At 38.1% G+C, this 13443-nt stretch overlaps 1 protein-coding gene across 1 annotated transcript in view; it reads left to right on the top strand.

Moving 5' to 3' along the window:
* Nucleotides 1–2865: 2865 nt before the first annotated feature.
* The window catches only part of LOC122158038 (cytosolic phospholipase A2 epsilon-like), a 39024-nt gene continuing 28446 nt past the window's right edge, over nt 2866–13443 (top strand). The window contains exons 1-4 of the mRNA XM_042814355.1: nt 2866–2963; nt 8057–8192; nt 8883–8984; nt 9336–9422. Coding sequence (XP_042670289.1) covers nt 2866–2963; nt 8057–8192; nt 8883–8984; nt 9336–9422 — 423 coding nt within the window. The remainder of the gene's footprint in view (nt 2964–8056; nt 8193–8882; nt 8985–9335; nt 9423–13443) is intronic.

The raw sequence follows: 13443 nt of genomic DNA, 5'->3' as shown, positions 1-13443 counted from the left end.
CTATAGAGTTGCCACACAGAACAAAGTCAGTTTCTTCTCACAAAACAAAACTGGTCTTCCCTATTTAATGTCTCCCAGAAGGTAGCTCAGGGTTTACCAAAGCTGCTCATTACCTTACAGAGAAACTGGCTAATACTGATCCCAGAAAGTTTTTCCATGCAGTTGCATTGCATCACCAGTTTACTAAGCATTCACCTTCCTGGTGGAATTCACCTTCCTGGTGGAACACCCTGTAATTGTTTTGACATCCTTTACAATCCTATTGCACACTTGTCACTGAATGAGAGCTCCACTACCCTGGTTTGCAAGATCAATGCACTCATAGGAACTGTTCACTTTGCTTTGGGCAGTACACTGGCATCACCTGCGTACCTAAAATAAGGAAATTAGAGAAAAGTTTATGTTCATTTTTCAAATATGATAATTTCATGAAGCTTTAAATAAATAAATTTACAGAAGTGAAAAAATATGCACAATTAGGTCTGCCTCTATTAAGATCAGCACCAGGCAGCTTCTCTGTCCTTTTATTTACCAGCTCTGAACTTAAGCTGTTTACCCAATTCTACAGCTACACATCTAGCCCTTACGCAAGCAATGTATGTCCTTACTTTTGCCTTCATGGAAACGGTTTGAGACATTATTTTTACTCCTGTTCACCCCAAGTGTTTTCATACACACATGCACGCACACACACATATGGAATCTGGATGGGCGGGACCTTCTCCTGTCCAGACAGCTAATCGTACTAGTTAATAACTATCCTAAGGCTAACTCATTATGCATCTATAGTCTTTTTTGGGAAAAAAAAACTTCTATGTGTGGTGAAGTTTGCAGTGTACAATTGCTTTACATGCTGAAACTTGTATTTCATATAAACATGCATATATTAACATATGTTACATAAAACATACAAAGCATAAATGGAAAGAATGTATGCAATTTGAAACTAGCTATTGACTTAAAATAGGCATTGCTATTAACTATTTTGGGGATGGTGGTATATTTAGCATGTACAACTGCAATCCTGTTTTTGAGGAATACCAAGAGAACCAAGAGTAGTAATATAATGGTAATGGATTTTCATTTAAAAACATGATGTACAATATTCCACTGGTACCAGAGAAACCAATCTCCTAGCACCCTGCTATATCTTTCTTGTAACTCTTGAAAATTTGCACTACATTCAATTTCTTCCAGGTCTGCATTTCTCCAGTATCCCAAGACTTAAAATAGATGAACGCTAAATGGACAGGAATCTTTCTACATTACACTTTTAGAACAAACTGGTAAAAATTATCTCTGTTTAATCTTAATTTATATGATTTAATGATCATGTGTCACAAACCAGTTTGTCAAATTTGTTAATAGAACTTGTGTTTCTTCTTTTTTAGCGCAGAATCGATGTGTTTTATTAGTATTCCTTGGCTGCATTATTAGCAATCATTCTGGTATATGTATGAAGTAATGAGCTTAGATTTTTATTACAAGTTTACTTTTTCCTTGTATACATTTCCTTTATGTTTACATAGATACACACACTTCTTATTGTCAACTGTGCAATATTTGTTTTTTCTATACTCTGTAACTTATGATTTACTCTGTGTTTCCTGTGTTCCCATATGCCATGCATTGCTTTGTCACATCCAGCTGCCACTTTCTTATCACTTCTAAAAGATGTTAGGCTTTCAGCCAAAATTGTGAAATTAGGATAGCTCATATCATGCTACTGAGATTTCCTCAACTGCAGCAGGAGTAGTTACTTGTGCCTTTAAGACATCCAATTCACCTGGCCCACCTTTACCCTTCCCACTGATTTGCAGCATGAAGGTGGAATGCTGAGCTTCCAAAGCAATCAATTACACCGGTGTGTTTTTTTTTTGTCAACAGCTTGTCTAAATTTGCTGTTGTCCTGTATTTGCAGATATGTAAGAAATAACCTGTTTTCCTTTCCCCTCATATCTCTCTAACGTGATCTAATTGAGTAGGTTTCAGGCATTACACCACATAGGGTCAAAAGCACAAGAGAGCTTCATGCAATAGCTGTTCAGAGAAACATCCACATGCTTTAGTAACATGTCGCTCCCCTACATTTATTACAATGGAGATTCAGCAATGCTTGCCCCTGCCAATTTGTCTTTCTTTAATTTGTGTTTTCTTGATCTGAGACTCATGCTTGTCTTTGATGTTGGTAAGTTTTAGCACAAATTCATTTTGCAATGACAATTTAAGTTAGCGTGTAATAGGATGTACTTACATAGTTACCTATCTCAATCTCCTGGAGCATGTTTCTTTCCTTACACATTTCTCAAACACTTCCCTAAGATGTTGTGCAATTATTTCTTTAAAGTCTTTCCAGACTGGAGCTGTTAACGTAGTCTGATCTTTGTGATCAGCACTTTTTGTAACTAAGTGGCCACACTAGATTCCTGCAAAGGTTTGTATTTTGTTCAGCAGGAACATGTAGAATGACAGCAGGACTCCTTTGCATATCCACTCCAAATTCTCTCATGTTTGGCTCCACAGCCAATTTTGGAGTCTTTTGGAAGATCCTGAGAAAAGGCTTTATTCTATTAACAGCTCTGTGGTATTACACATGTAGCATCACTGAGAGCACATCCCATGGGCAGCTGGCACAAGGCATGGATGATGGATGGCAAAAAATGCAGGTGGAGTGTCCGTGTAACTCCCACCAGAGCCTGAGCATGTTAAATACTGCTTACATCACCTACCAGATGCCCTGGAAAGGATAGCGCTCCATGCTATTGGTCACAACATACTGTATATAGGGCAAGTTACTCTGTCAGGCACTCATCTTCAGATTGCACAATGGGTCACAGTGCTTGAAGTCAACATGGGAATGGAAAAATGGCTTCTGCACATGTGAAGAGATACAGGAGAGAGCTTCTGCAACAGCCAGCCTATTATCCTACAGGAAAGAGGACTGGGAATTTCAGCACTACAAGGTGGGCTGTAGTAAGTACATCATCAAATCCAATGCTTCCTTTTCCTCTTTAGCCTGCAGGTGGGACAGGAAATAAACCAGAGCTTAGCATCCTTGCCTCAACTATGACTTTCCTAATTTTTAGGAAATTATTTTACCATATCTTGTGTTTTCTCCTAGGCTGTGCCTAGGACTGACAGCCAGGGGAGGAGGGAGTTGAGTATTTTATAGCAGAATCTCTTGGCCTTTTTCTCTCCACTTGGTTCCTTAGGAGAGATTTCATTCCTTTGTAGTACTGCATAAGATGTAGGCTCTGATCTCACAGTGCACTGTCCTATCTTCTTCTGAAACATATCAAATTAGGAAAAGGTTTAGAAATTTTACTATACCAAAGCTTAAGCCTTTGCCATGTTGACAAAAGTTATCTCCTGATGTCTCTTAAATACTGCCTACATTGCTCTGGGGTGAGAAAGCTGTTGTGCTGAGGAAGTAAATGCATTCCTGCTGAGCAATGGCTTTGAGAAAATGCCTGAATTAGTGGCAATCTGTCACTTGCATTGAAAACTGTGATTCAGCCTAGGATTCTCAAACTAGTATCCTCATGGAAAAACATGTTTCTCTCTACATACTCAGCAAATGACACTGATAATCAACAGTTTTATGCATGGACTAGGTTCTTGTAAATGTACTTTACTTTCTGGAGCTAACTGAAGTGATGGCTGGCAATAAAAAGTTAACAATAGTATGTATTGTCTTCAAGAGGAGGAGACTCAAAGGCATATCCCCACCAATGCTCACTGGCTTTATTTGGATCCTCACTCAGTGCTGAGCCACTATTAGGATGTTGAGATACAATGAACGTAACACAGCTGGAAATGTTTAGAAGCCAGTTATTTCACCGTAAATTGCTTTAGCTGTTCTAATCTCTTTTAAAGAGAGACTGTGGTGACACTGGTAAGGATCAGAATCATACATAGCATATGTCTTACAAGAAGACAAGCTAATTTAAGAATTTTCTGTATATGCACAGGTCTCCTACCAGTCAGATATACCAGAGAAGAAATTGCTTTTTCCATACCAAAAAGCAGATTTTCAAGGATGTTGCAAACCTGATTTTCTACAAGTGTTTATTGAGAATGTTAAGAACTTTTCAATCTATTTATGAAATATTTGGGTTTTTTTTGTTTGTTTGTTTGTTTTGTTTTGTTTTTCTGAGTTTGGGAAAGTTGATAAGATATAAAAAATAAATGTCTGTAACCCACATTCATCTAAAGAAGATCATACAGAGCTCTCCTAAAAGGATAATATTCCTAGTGGATGGAAAAATTCCTTTTTCCAGAGATCTAAATTAACTGTCCAAATACTCTCAGGTCATTTCTTTTTATCTCCTTATGAAATCATATTGTGGATAAGTATGTGTACATATACTTATATATTCTTACAGAGAGAAATGTATTTTATTAAATAATGGATATATGGGTCACCAGGAGCAATAGTGTGCATTAGGCAGTTTCACAGCTCTGTCAGAACCTGACTGTCATTAATGGTATTTGGCATTGCTACACAGAGGTTTCTGTAATGTCTTGACTTTTGACATTAACTTGAATATTTTTGCTTTTTTTTTTAAGACTGGCCACCATATATTAATAATTTTGTCATGCCTGAAGGTTCATACTGCTAAGAATGGGAGCTGTCCCTTCCTGTATCCTGAGGGAGTAGAAAATGGCTGTTTCTAGTGAAGATAATCATCAGGAGTCAAAAAGAAGAACTTTCAGAGAAGCTAAACCTTCCCTTTCTTCTTTGTTCAGAAAGTTTTTTTTGGGAAATCTGAGGGGAACAAGAGGGGCTACTGACATTGCTAGGGTATGATACAAAAGAACAAATAGAGATGAGACAAGGGAAGCGTGTGAGCTGCAGAGGAGCTGGAAAGGATGGGAAAAAGGATGAAGGTTATTGGGAGAATGACTAAGGAAGGTCAAAAGAAAACGAATAGATCTAACAGATTTTTTATTTGCCCTTTTGCCGTGGTTTTAATAATATTTGAATAATTAACTCTGATTCAATTCACATCTTTGAGCAGTAATGCTAAAATTGACCTAGCTCAGTCATTGGTTGTAGTTTTAAATTGGGCTGATAATCCTAGACACCATCAGACTATTCAGGAAAAAGGAAAAAATTATGTTACAGGAGAAAGCTTCAAATGACAGTTACTTTGAGGCAGAGCAATGCTGCATCTCACAAGTTCACCAGCTGATGAACAGGCCCTTGGGACTGCCATGAGTGTAGCTATCTAAGAGCATGATCCTTCCACTCCTCCAGCTGCACTAAGTCAGTCACCTGACTCCTGGAACTCTGCCTGAAAAGTGGTGAGTGCTTTACCTTTGGGTAGTTTAAGCACTCCTTTCTGCACTTCCCTTTGTAATTCTACAATCGCTCCAGTCATGTCTCAAGTGGTGATGGAGCAGCTGTTGAACTTCCTCAGGCTGCAGTCTGGGTTGCTACAGATAAACAAACTTCACAATCCATTCTCAATATTTCTGGCCATGAGCTGCTGCTGCACAGCTTGTGCTTAACTATCATCAGAATTATCTCTGAGATGAGATGGGGACAGTATCTGAGAGGCTGTCCTGTTCATGGTCACAGGGAGCCTTAGGCTGAAATATGGAAGGCAGTTTGTACTCAAGAAACATAGTGGTTTTGCAGAGGAAGCATTGCTTTTAGCATTTTCTGCTACAATGAGTATCGCCAACCTATTCTTTATTATCAAGTGAATTTATGAAAAGATTTTTCATTTACATGCCAATAGAGCTTTTGCCCAAGGGTGTTTTGCAGCTTCACATTGCAACACTCTGAGTTATGTGTTAACAACACAACCAGAGCTCCTCGGCATCAGATTCCCTCAGCACCAGTAGCTTTGGAAACCTTTAGCTATTCAGAAGTTAGGTGTTATGTACAACTTGAGCAATGAGGCTTCTCCAGTCAAAAGAGAGAGATGTGACCCATGTAGGTGGGTCACCATCTGGAGATGCCTGCTTTATTTTTCATTCAGAGCATAGAAAACCCAGACAATCGGCTCAGATTAGAAGTCTATCTTTAGATGACTGCACTTAGGTGAGGTAGAGCCTATTCTCAATGTGTGTCCTGTGAGAAGGCCATCTTTGCCTCCAAAGGATTTGTCCTTCATAGTGAAAAGAAGTTTGAACTTTGAACTAATTTGAGAAATCCGATACTAGCACCATCTTTGAGTCAAAGGCATGTTTGGCTGCATCTGACGTGAGCTTAAAAAACAGGTATTTCATATCGGAAGGCCTGAGTCAGGAAAGAAGAGTTAGTCAACAAGCATCCCTTACTCACGTTCCTATGGGATGCTGGAGGTTTTTCCCCTTCTCATTTCCTTTTGTCTTAAAAACCAAAGGTGCAATCTGACTCACGTAAATGTAAACCAGCTCTCAAGCAAAAGCCTCACCCATTTGCTACCACATATTGCAGAAACAAGACCTGGTCATAATAATCTATGCTGGGCACAATTGAGAAATTTTCACTAACATCACAGTACTTCCATCCAGATAGTGCAGTTCTGCTGTGCTCTTCAATCAGGAATACAGATAGGCTGTAGTAGAACAAATAAATACATTTTTTAAAGTGCGCTTTTGTATGCACATTTGTTTTTCTCCAATTCTCCAAACTGTCTCTGGCCATCATTCTTACAGGGGAAAAGTAAGGCAGAAATTCATTCATTTGCTTATTAGAGGTATGTATGTGCTTGTACTGCACAAAGCTTGAGCCAAAGAGTGGGAGAGGCTTTTGACCACTGCTTTGGAAAGCTTCCATGGAACAGCTTATGACTGTACTTTGTTTATAACTGTAGTTTATCTGGTTTCAATCAAGCAGTTCCCATTGCATTAGAATGTTTCAATATGATGAAGGTGAGAAAGGAAGTTCATAGCAAACCTTTCCCCTGAATGACGTGATTAAAAAAAAAATAATTAAGAATATCTTTAAAATGATTATTTAATAAAAATACATAAACACATATCAAAAGTGGAATGATAAATTGTACCTAAGAAATCAATTTTTGCAACTATGGAATACTGCAAAATATCTATATGGAATATCTTAACTTGTTCTCCTTGTAACACCAGCTTTTCATCTAATTCTTTTGTGCGTATAGGAAGTTAATGCAACGAGACCAATGGAAGTGACTGGGTTTGTGTCTAGTTTCTGTCAGCCAGGTTCTTGTACAACACTCATTATGACTGTCAGGAATGACTGTGATTTCATCCTTATGCCAGTGTCTAACAGGAAGCATCATGCTTTGTCACCCTATTAATCTCAAATCCTTTCATAAGCTCTAATTTTAATCATTTGGGAGGATTTTCAATACAAATGCATGTATGCCTAATGACGCTTGCATAATGGATTAGAAAATTTAATCACTAAGCTTCCTCGAGGTGTGCTTAACAGATGTAGATCCTCACTAAACATGAGGTTGATAAAATGAAGAAGTTGAGTCCATTAAGCTCTAAAATTCTAACAGTGCTCAGCTGGATGCTGATTTGAATGCATTTGCTCAGAAATCTGAACATTTATTTCTTTGTTTCAAAAGGAAATGACAATACTGAACAAAACAAAAATACAGCAACCAGCTTTCCTTAATTGCTTGAGTTTTTTAAAATGTTTCAATGCTTTTCAAGGTGAAATATTTAAATCTCATTTACATTTTCTTAGATGCATTTTGTATTAAGTGTGAAAAGCAGATATAAGAGGCATTTGAAATGGAAATGTGATACATTATGTTTTAGGGATTTAGGCTTATCAAACTTCTCCGTTCTTTCAAAGTGGACTACTATAAGAAACAACCAACCAACCCCCCCTAAAAATATCACACCCAAAAAAAAGGCCCACCAAAAAAATACCATGTTCAGAAATAATGATGCAGTAATGCTCGTTAGTGGAAAAATGTTCCTTCCAAAAAATTCCTAGTACCTTCCTACACACACAGTTTCTGTGACGATCTTTCCTGTCTCCTCCAGTTCATGTCCTGAGGACTGTGCTTTCCCACACTGTCCTTAAGTGTATATGTTCTCATAACACGTTCTTTCTTGTGTCTTCCAGAGCTCTGTACCTCCCCAGGTCTGCATTTCACCTCAGCTTCAATCCACAGGATCACAGACTGAATCTGTTCCTCCTGGTTAGTTCCTCTCTGCCCTATCCCAGAGGGAATGAGGAACCTCTGTTGGGTAAAGGAGGGGCAAAAGATTGGAACTGTGTAATATGGGAGAGATGTGTGAGGAACAAGGAAGAAAAACAGTGCTTAATTCAAGTGGGTTGAGAGGGCAAGTCTTTCTAAAGGATCTGTCGCTAGAACTTCATCCTGTGCCTTGTAGGTAGTTTGGTAACAGGAATCAACAGCTCACTGGTGATCATTTGTGTAAATCTTTAAAAAACAAGTTGCTATGTGAAATATATTGGCAATCAAGAAGTTCCTTAGCATTTTTTAATCCAAAGAGATTCCTGCCTTTGGTGGACTCCTCTCCCACCATGACACTTATGAAAGAGGTGGTGCATAGAATTTGTCTGGGGCTTTGCATGAAGACAGTAGGCAGATGTGTCTCTTAGGATGGTACTGTAATCACTTTTAGATTATTACTGTAAGGTGTTCTCTCACATGCCACAAGGTCATCATCAATCAGATTAATGCTTTTAGTACAAGTTTGCAGGCCCCCAGGTAAAAATGCCTTGGTCTTATCAGGCTCTGTTCAGTCACAAGAGCTGCAGATGTATGTCCGCACCTTACAACAGACTTACTCTTAGGACAAGTAATGTGGGTTGGGAAATTTTCCTGCTTCAGAAATCATGGAGGGGTGGAGCTCTGACTCAAGGTAATAAAACACCTGTTCAGCAACTTCTGACACTCTTCAAGACTGTAAATATGTTTCAGAAGACACTGGCAACTGTGGAACCTAATATTAGGGTGCCATTTGCAGCACCCATTTTCAATGCAGCAGTGATCTCGATGGCATCAACATCTGCCTTATCTCAGGTAAGTGGAAAACAGAATGAAGCTGGCAGGTGACTCTGAGAGTTTGATTCAGATTTGTCCCCAGAATAGAGACAGCTCAAGTCCACCCAAATCCATAGGTTATAAATCTTCAAGAAAAGAAGATACTCTTCCTTGGATATTTGCAGCAGTGTGGAGTCAATAGCTTTCCATACAGAGCAGGAACAGCTGCCACTTTCCTGGTACGTTCCTCCTTTCCAAAGGTGATGCAAACAATTAGGCAGCACAAATTGCCCATTACACATTGCAATTCAACACTGAGAAGCTGAAAGAAGAAGGAAAAAAACTGATCTTTGCTCTCTTTTTCATCCTTTGTCCTCCTTCTCTCAACAGCATCCCAGCAGCAAATCAAGCCCATTGCAAAATGAAGGACAAAAATGGATGGTGCAGGACACAGAGCAGAGCTATGTTGATGCTGAGGTACCAACCAGAACAAACAAATTATGTGTGGGACAAAACCACACATGAGAAGGTCATGACCTTCTTTTTTCCTTTATTGTCTTCTGAGTTTTATATGCTTACTTAGAAAAAGACATTTCATAGGAGAAAACTTTCTTTACGTGAAACATCTGTATTCCTTTGTTGGTTTTCTTTTTCTTTTTTCATTCTATTATTTTATTCATTTATACGAAGTTTTTAAAGTTTTTATTCCTTACTGAAATTTCTTATGGGAAATGTACTTAATTTGCTGTGAAAACAGGACTGAGTTTGGCTTCTTTTAATGCTGTCCATCTCTATTTATTTTAATAGAGTTTTAGATCTGAATGAATGGAGAATGTTGCCTGTGTCAGCAAGTCAGAATGTAGCTGATGGTGATAGGCTTGGGCTCGTTTTGTACACTGTGCATGCTGCAACAAAAGGAGAACATCTCTAGCAATCTTAGGCCAGTGACAAGAGTTGTATTCGCACTGAACATAGGCCAGTTGTATCAGTGATGATTTTCCTCCCTTTGATTAGCTTGTAGCTGGCTGTACTTTTGCCAAGTTGTTTCAAAGTAAAACAGGATGGTTCCAAACAAAATGCTAGCTTTTGTTTGATGATATCATAAGTGGGGTGATATTCAATGCCTTCTCGTAGGAAACCAGTATATTTAATTCTTGTTTGTGTGATCAGAACTCCAGATCAATAAAAAACTATAAGCATTGCTTTGTTTTTCTTCAGGTGTATCATAAAACGATTGAAGCCTCTCTTGCTAGTAGCATTTTGACATTTCCTATAGGTGGAAATTAGAGTATAAAAATGGTGTCTAACTATCACTATGGTGTCAAATTCAACATAAATGACAAAGTAGCATAAACAAAACTGAATTGTTGAGACTTTCTGTGTATTTACATATATTAAAGCTCAGAAAGGGAATGCTCTAAAGCAGGAAAAGGATCTATTGAGCAGTGCAATGGCCCAATAGTGGTAGCATTTCTTTAGTGGCTTTTTTGGTTTGAAAGGCTCCTGGCTAAAGGCATCCCACTCTATTGTAGCACTAATGTAGTTATACATGTGTATAAAGATTGTTAGAATTTAGCACATTTCTGAATCTATGTAAAGCAATGTTAAAATGAAATTGTATGGCCATAAGCCCCTGCATATAGGGGACATGGGGGTTCCTTTCTAATGCTTTAATTCATAGTCCTTGTCATAGTTTCTTCTTATCAAATCCATCGAAAGTTCTCTTTTGCACTCCAAAAGTGTTTAACAAGAAAGGTGTTCTCAAGTCACTCTATTTGCCTTCTGGCTCTTGAACATGTCTTCTCTCCTCTGTAATAAAGCTTAGCAGAAAATTGGCATTAAAGGCTTGTGTGAACTGCCCAATTTCTGCTTCTTAAGTATTGGGTTTCCTAGGCAGCTTTCAGCCATTCCCTTGATCTTTGTAACCCATAGTTTGCCATCTAGGAGAGGAAGATGATAAGTAGATAGCTATAGAGGATAAGTAGAAAGCTATTACAAAGGACAACATACTTTTCTTAATGTTAATGCTCAAATATTTGCCCAATTATTTGCTTTATTTTCAGAGGACTTTGTGTAACTGTGTGATGAATTGAATATATACTGGACAGGGATTAGAAAATCATGCCCATGGGCTGCTGCATGGAGGTTTGCTGTGTCACCTATCTGAAGTGCAAAGTCAAAAATTCCCACTGCTAAATTATCTGGAAAAAGTATCAACTTTATAAACCTGCCCCTTCAGCTTTTAAAATGGATGAGAACAACTAGAGTATAACTCTTTGCCCGTTTCTGGGAGTCCTGAGTTGTCAGTTTGCCTTCTAGCACCTTAGTCATGAATACAGGAAAGGTGAAACATGCTGAAAAGATCATAAATAAGTATGAGTAAGCCAGTCCATAATAACAGCAAATCTAGCAAATTTATCACTATGATCTGTTAGTGAATTGTCTTTCTCATACATTTACAGTGTAGTTCATTCAAAAAATGCAACAATTAAATGACAAATTACCAGACTAAAAAAACTTAGTTGTTGGCTCATCTTCTGTAAATGCACTGAAAATTTAAAGAATAATGCAGGCAAACATAATCTCAGCTCAAGTATTAGCAGTGAACAGGGAGCATGACTAAGTTATTCTGCCAGACATTAAATCATAAATCAAAAAGAATTAGGAGAATATTCATCGCTTTTTAACTTATGTGATACTCATAAAGTGGTGTGCATCCCTTAATGGTTTGCTACAAAAATATAAAAGTAATTATGACATTATTTTCAAGACCCCCATTGTCTATCCATTTGAAAAAAACCTTACCTCTTCCATAGGTAGCAATAAGTCTTTAAGGAAGGCTGCACCATCTGCCCATCACCATCTCTTTGCAAGGATGGGTTCAAAGATTTAGTGTACGCAGATTTATCTTTATTAGAGAAGACTGCAAGAGGATTTGCCCATCTGTGACTGTGGATACTCAGACTTTGGTTAACACTTTCTTCAGCCTACATATCAGGAATATTCTTGGCTTAATATGAAATGTTGTACAGAAGATGGCTGTTTATGATAATTAGTCACTCATGGATAGTTGATCACATTACGAACTCCCTGAATGAATCTCTTTTTTTTCCCTTTTAATTTAACAAAAATGATCCTCATCAGTAGTAACATGCTTCTCATGTAGTTTGTTGGCATTGCTGTTGCATTATCACAATGAACTGATGACTAGAGGGAAAAGTGGATTAGTTGCGTGATTTCCATTGAAGTATCAGGATCTTGAGCTTCAGTTATAAGATGTTTTGCTCTTGGAGTTTTCTGGAGCAGCATTTCTGTCTGGCATTTGGCCAACAGAAAAGTATTATGTGGAGTAATTTTTCATTAACTTTCATCTATAAGGAAGATAGGTCCCCCTTTTGTTTGTCTCAGATTTATTTAGTAATTTATAGCTTAATAGTTAGCAGTTCTCTCCAGAGATATTGGTGTTTTTAAAATTATGATGATGACGAAGATCACTGAATATTGCTCCTCCTTTAATGCCCTGAGGAGAGGAGTGAAGATGTGCCCTAGAACTGCTGTTTTTTCTGTTCTTGCTTTTCCATGAAAGACACTGATTTGAGAGATATGGACCTGAGTGTTACACATAGAACAGACTGAGAGCTGTGAAAATCCTTTTCTTACTGGTAGAAATATAGAATACAAATACTAAGGCTTTCATTATTCCTTCAAATTTAAAGTAATCATTGTTCTATGGGACAGGCTAGAACAGGAAGGGATTTTGTTTATCTAGTGAATAGACTCAAAGAGCAAGGCTCAAATTAAGGAAAACTCAATCATCATCTTTCCCTCCACTTGACTTGTCCTCCATGTCCTCTACCACCAGCATAATTGATTGCTTCTTCCAGGTTCATGTCACTAGCTCTTTCATCTTGTTAATTCCTTGGATTTCTTTTTTCTACCTGCTTCTTGAGGTCTTTGTTCCATTGATTGTATTTTGGGTATGCTCTGACTGACAAAACCTGTGCCTTGCTGTCTCATAGGACTGAGATTTCTCAGCCAATACAGCAGAATTTTCTGTGATGAGGACCACCTGACTCCTATAAACTGTATTTCCCAGCACAGCTCATTGGCTTTTCTCTTATGCAGCACCAATCCAGAGCTCTCCTCCCAGGGAACAGCTCCATATGAAATAAGATGTTTAAACACTTGCATAATCTATGACACTATCTGATCTATGTAGATCTGACTGTTCTTCAACAAAATACCATATAAGTTTTATTGTTTTGTTTTCTTCTTAATATAAACCTCCCATGTGCTGGCTCTCTTATCAGTCTATCTTCATTTGTATTCACAATACAAGGTCCCTGCCAGGCATTCTTCTTGTATCCTCTATTCTGCTCCACTGCAGTGGCATTCAGGAATGAGCGTATGACTGGTGCTTGATGTAGATGTGTCTTTGCACAGCTCACACTAGTTTTTGTTACTGTACTCTTAACAAATCCTAGTAGTGTACGTGCAC

The sequence above is a fragment of the Centrocercus urophasianus genome, unplaced genomic scaffold (assembly GCF_019232065.1).
Source record: "Centrocercus urophasianus isolate 14NV4802_14NV808 unplaced genomic scaffold, USGS_Curo_1.0 seq_14, whole genome shotgun sequence".
NCBI lineage: Eukaryota > Metazoa > Chordata > Aves > Galliformes > Phasianidae > Centrocercus > Centrocercus urophasianus.
The sequence above is the reverse complement of the archived record's forward strand: the minus strand, read 5'-3'. Positions and strand labels throughout refer to the sequence as shown.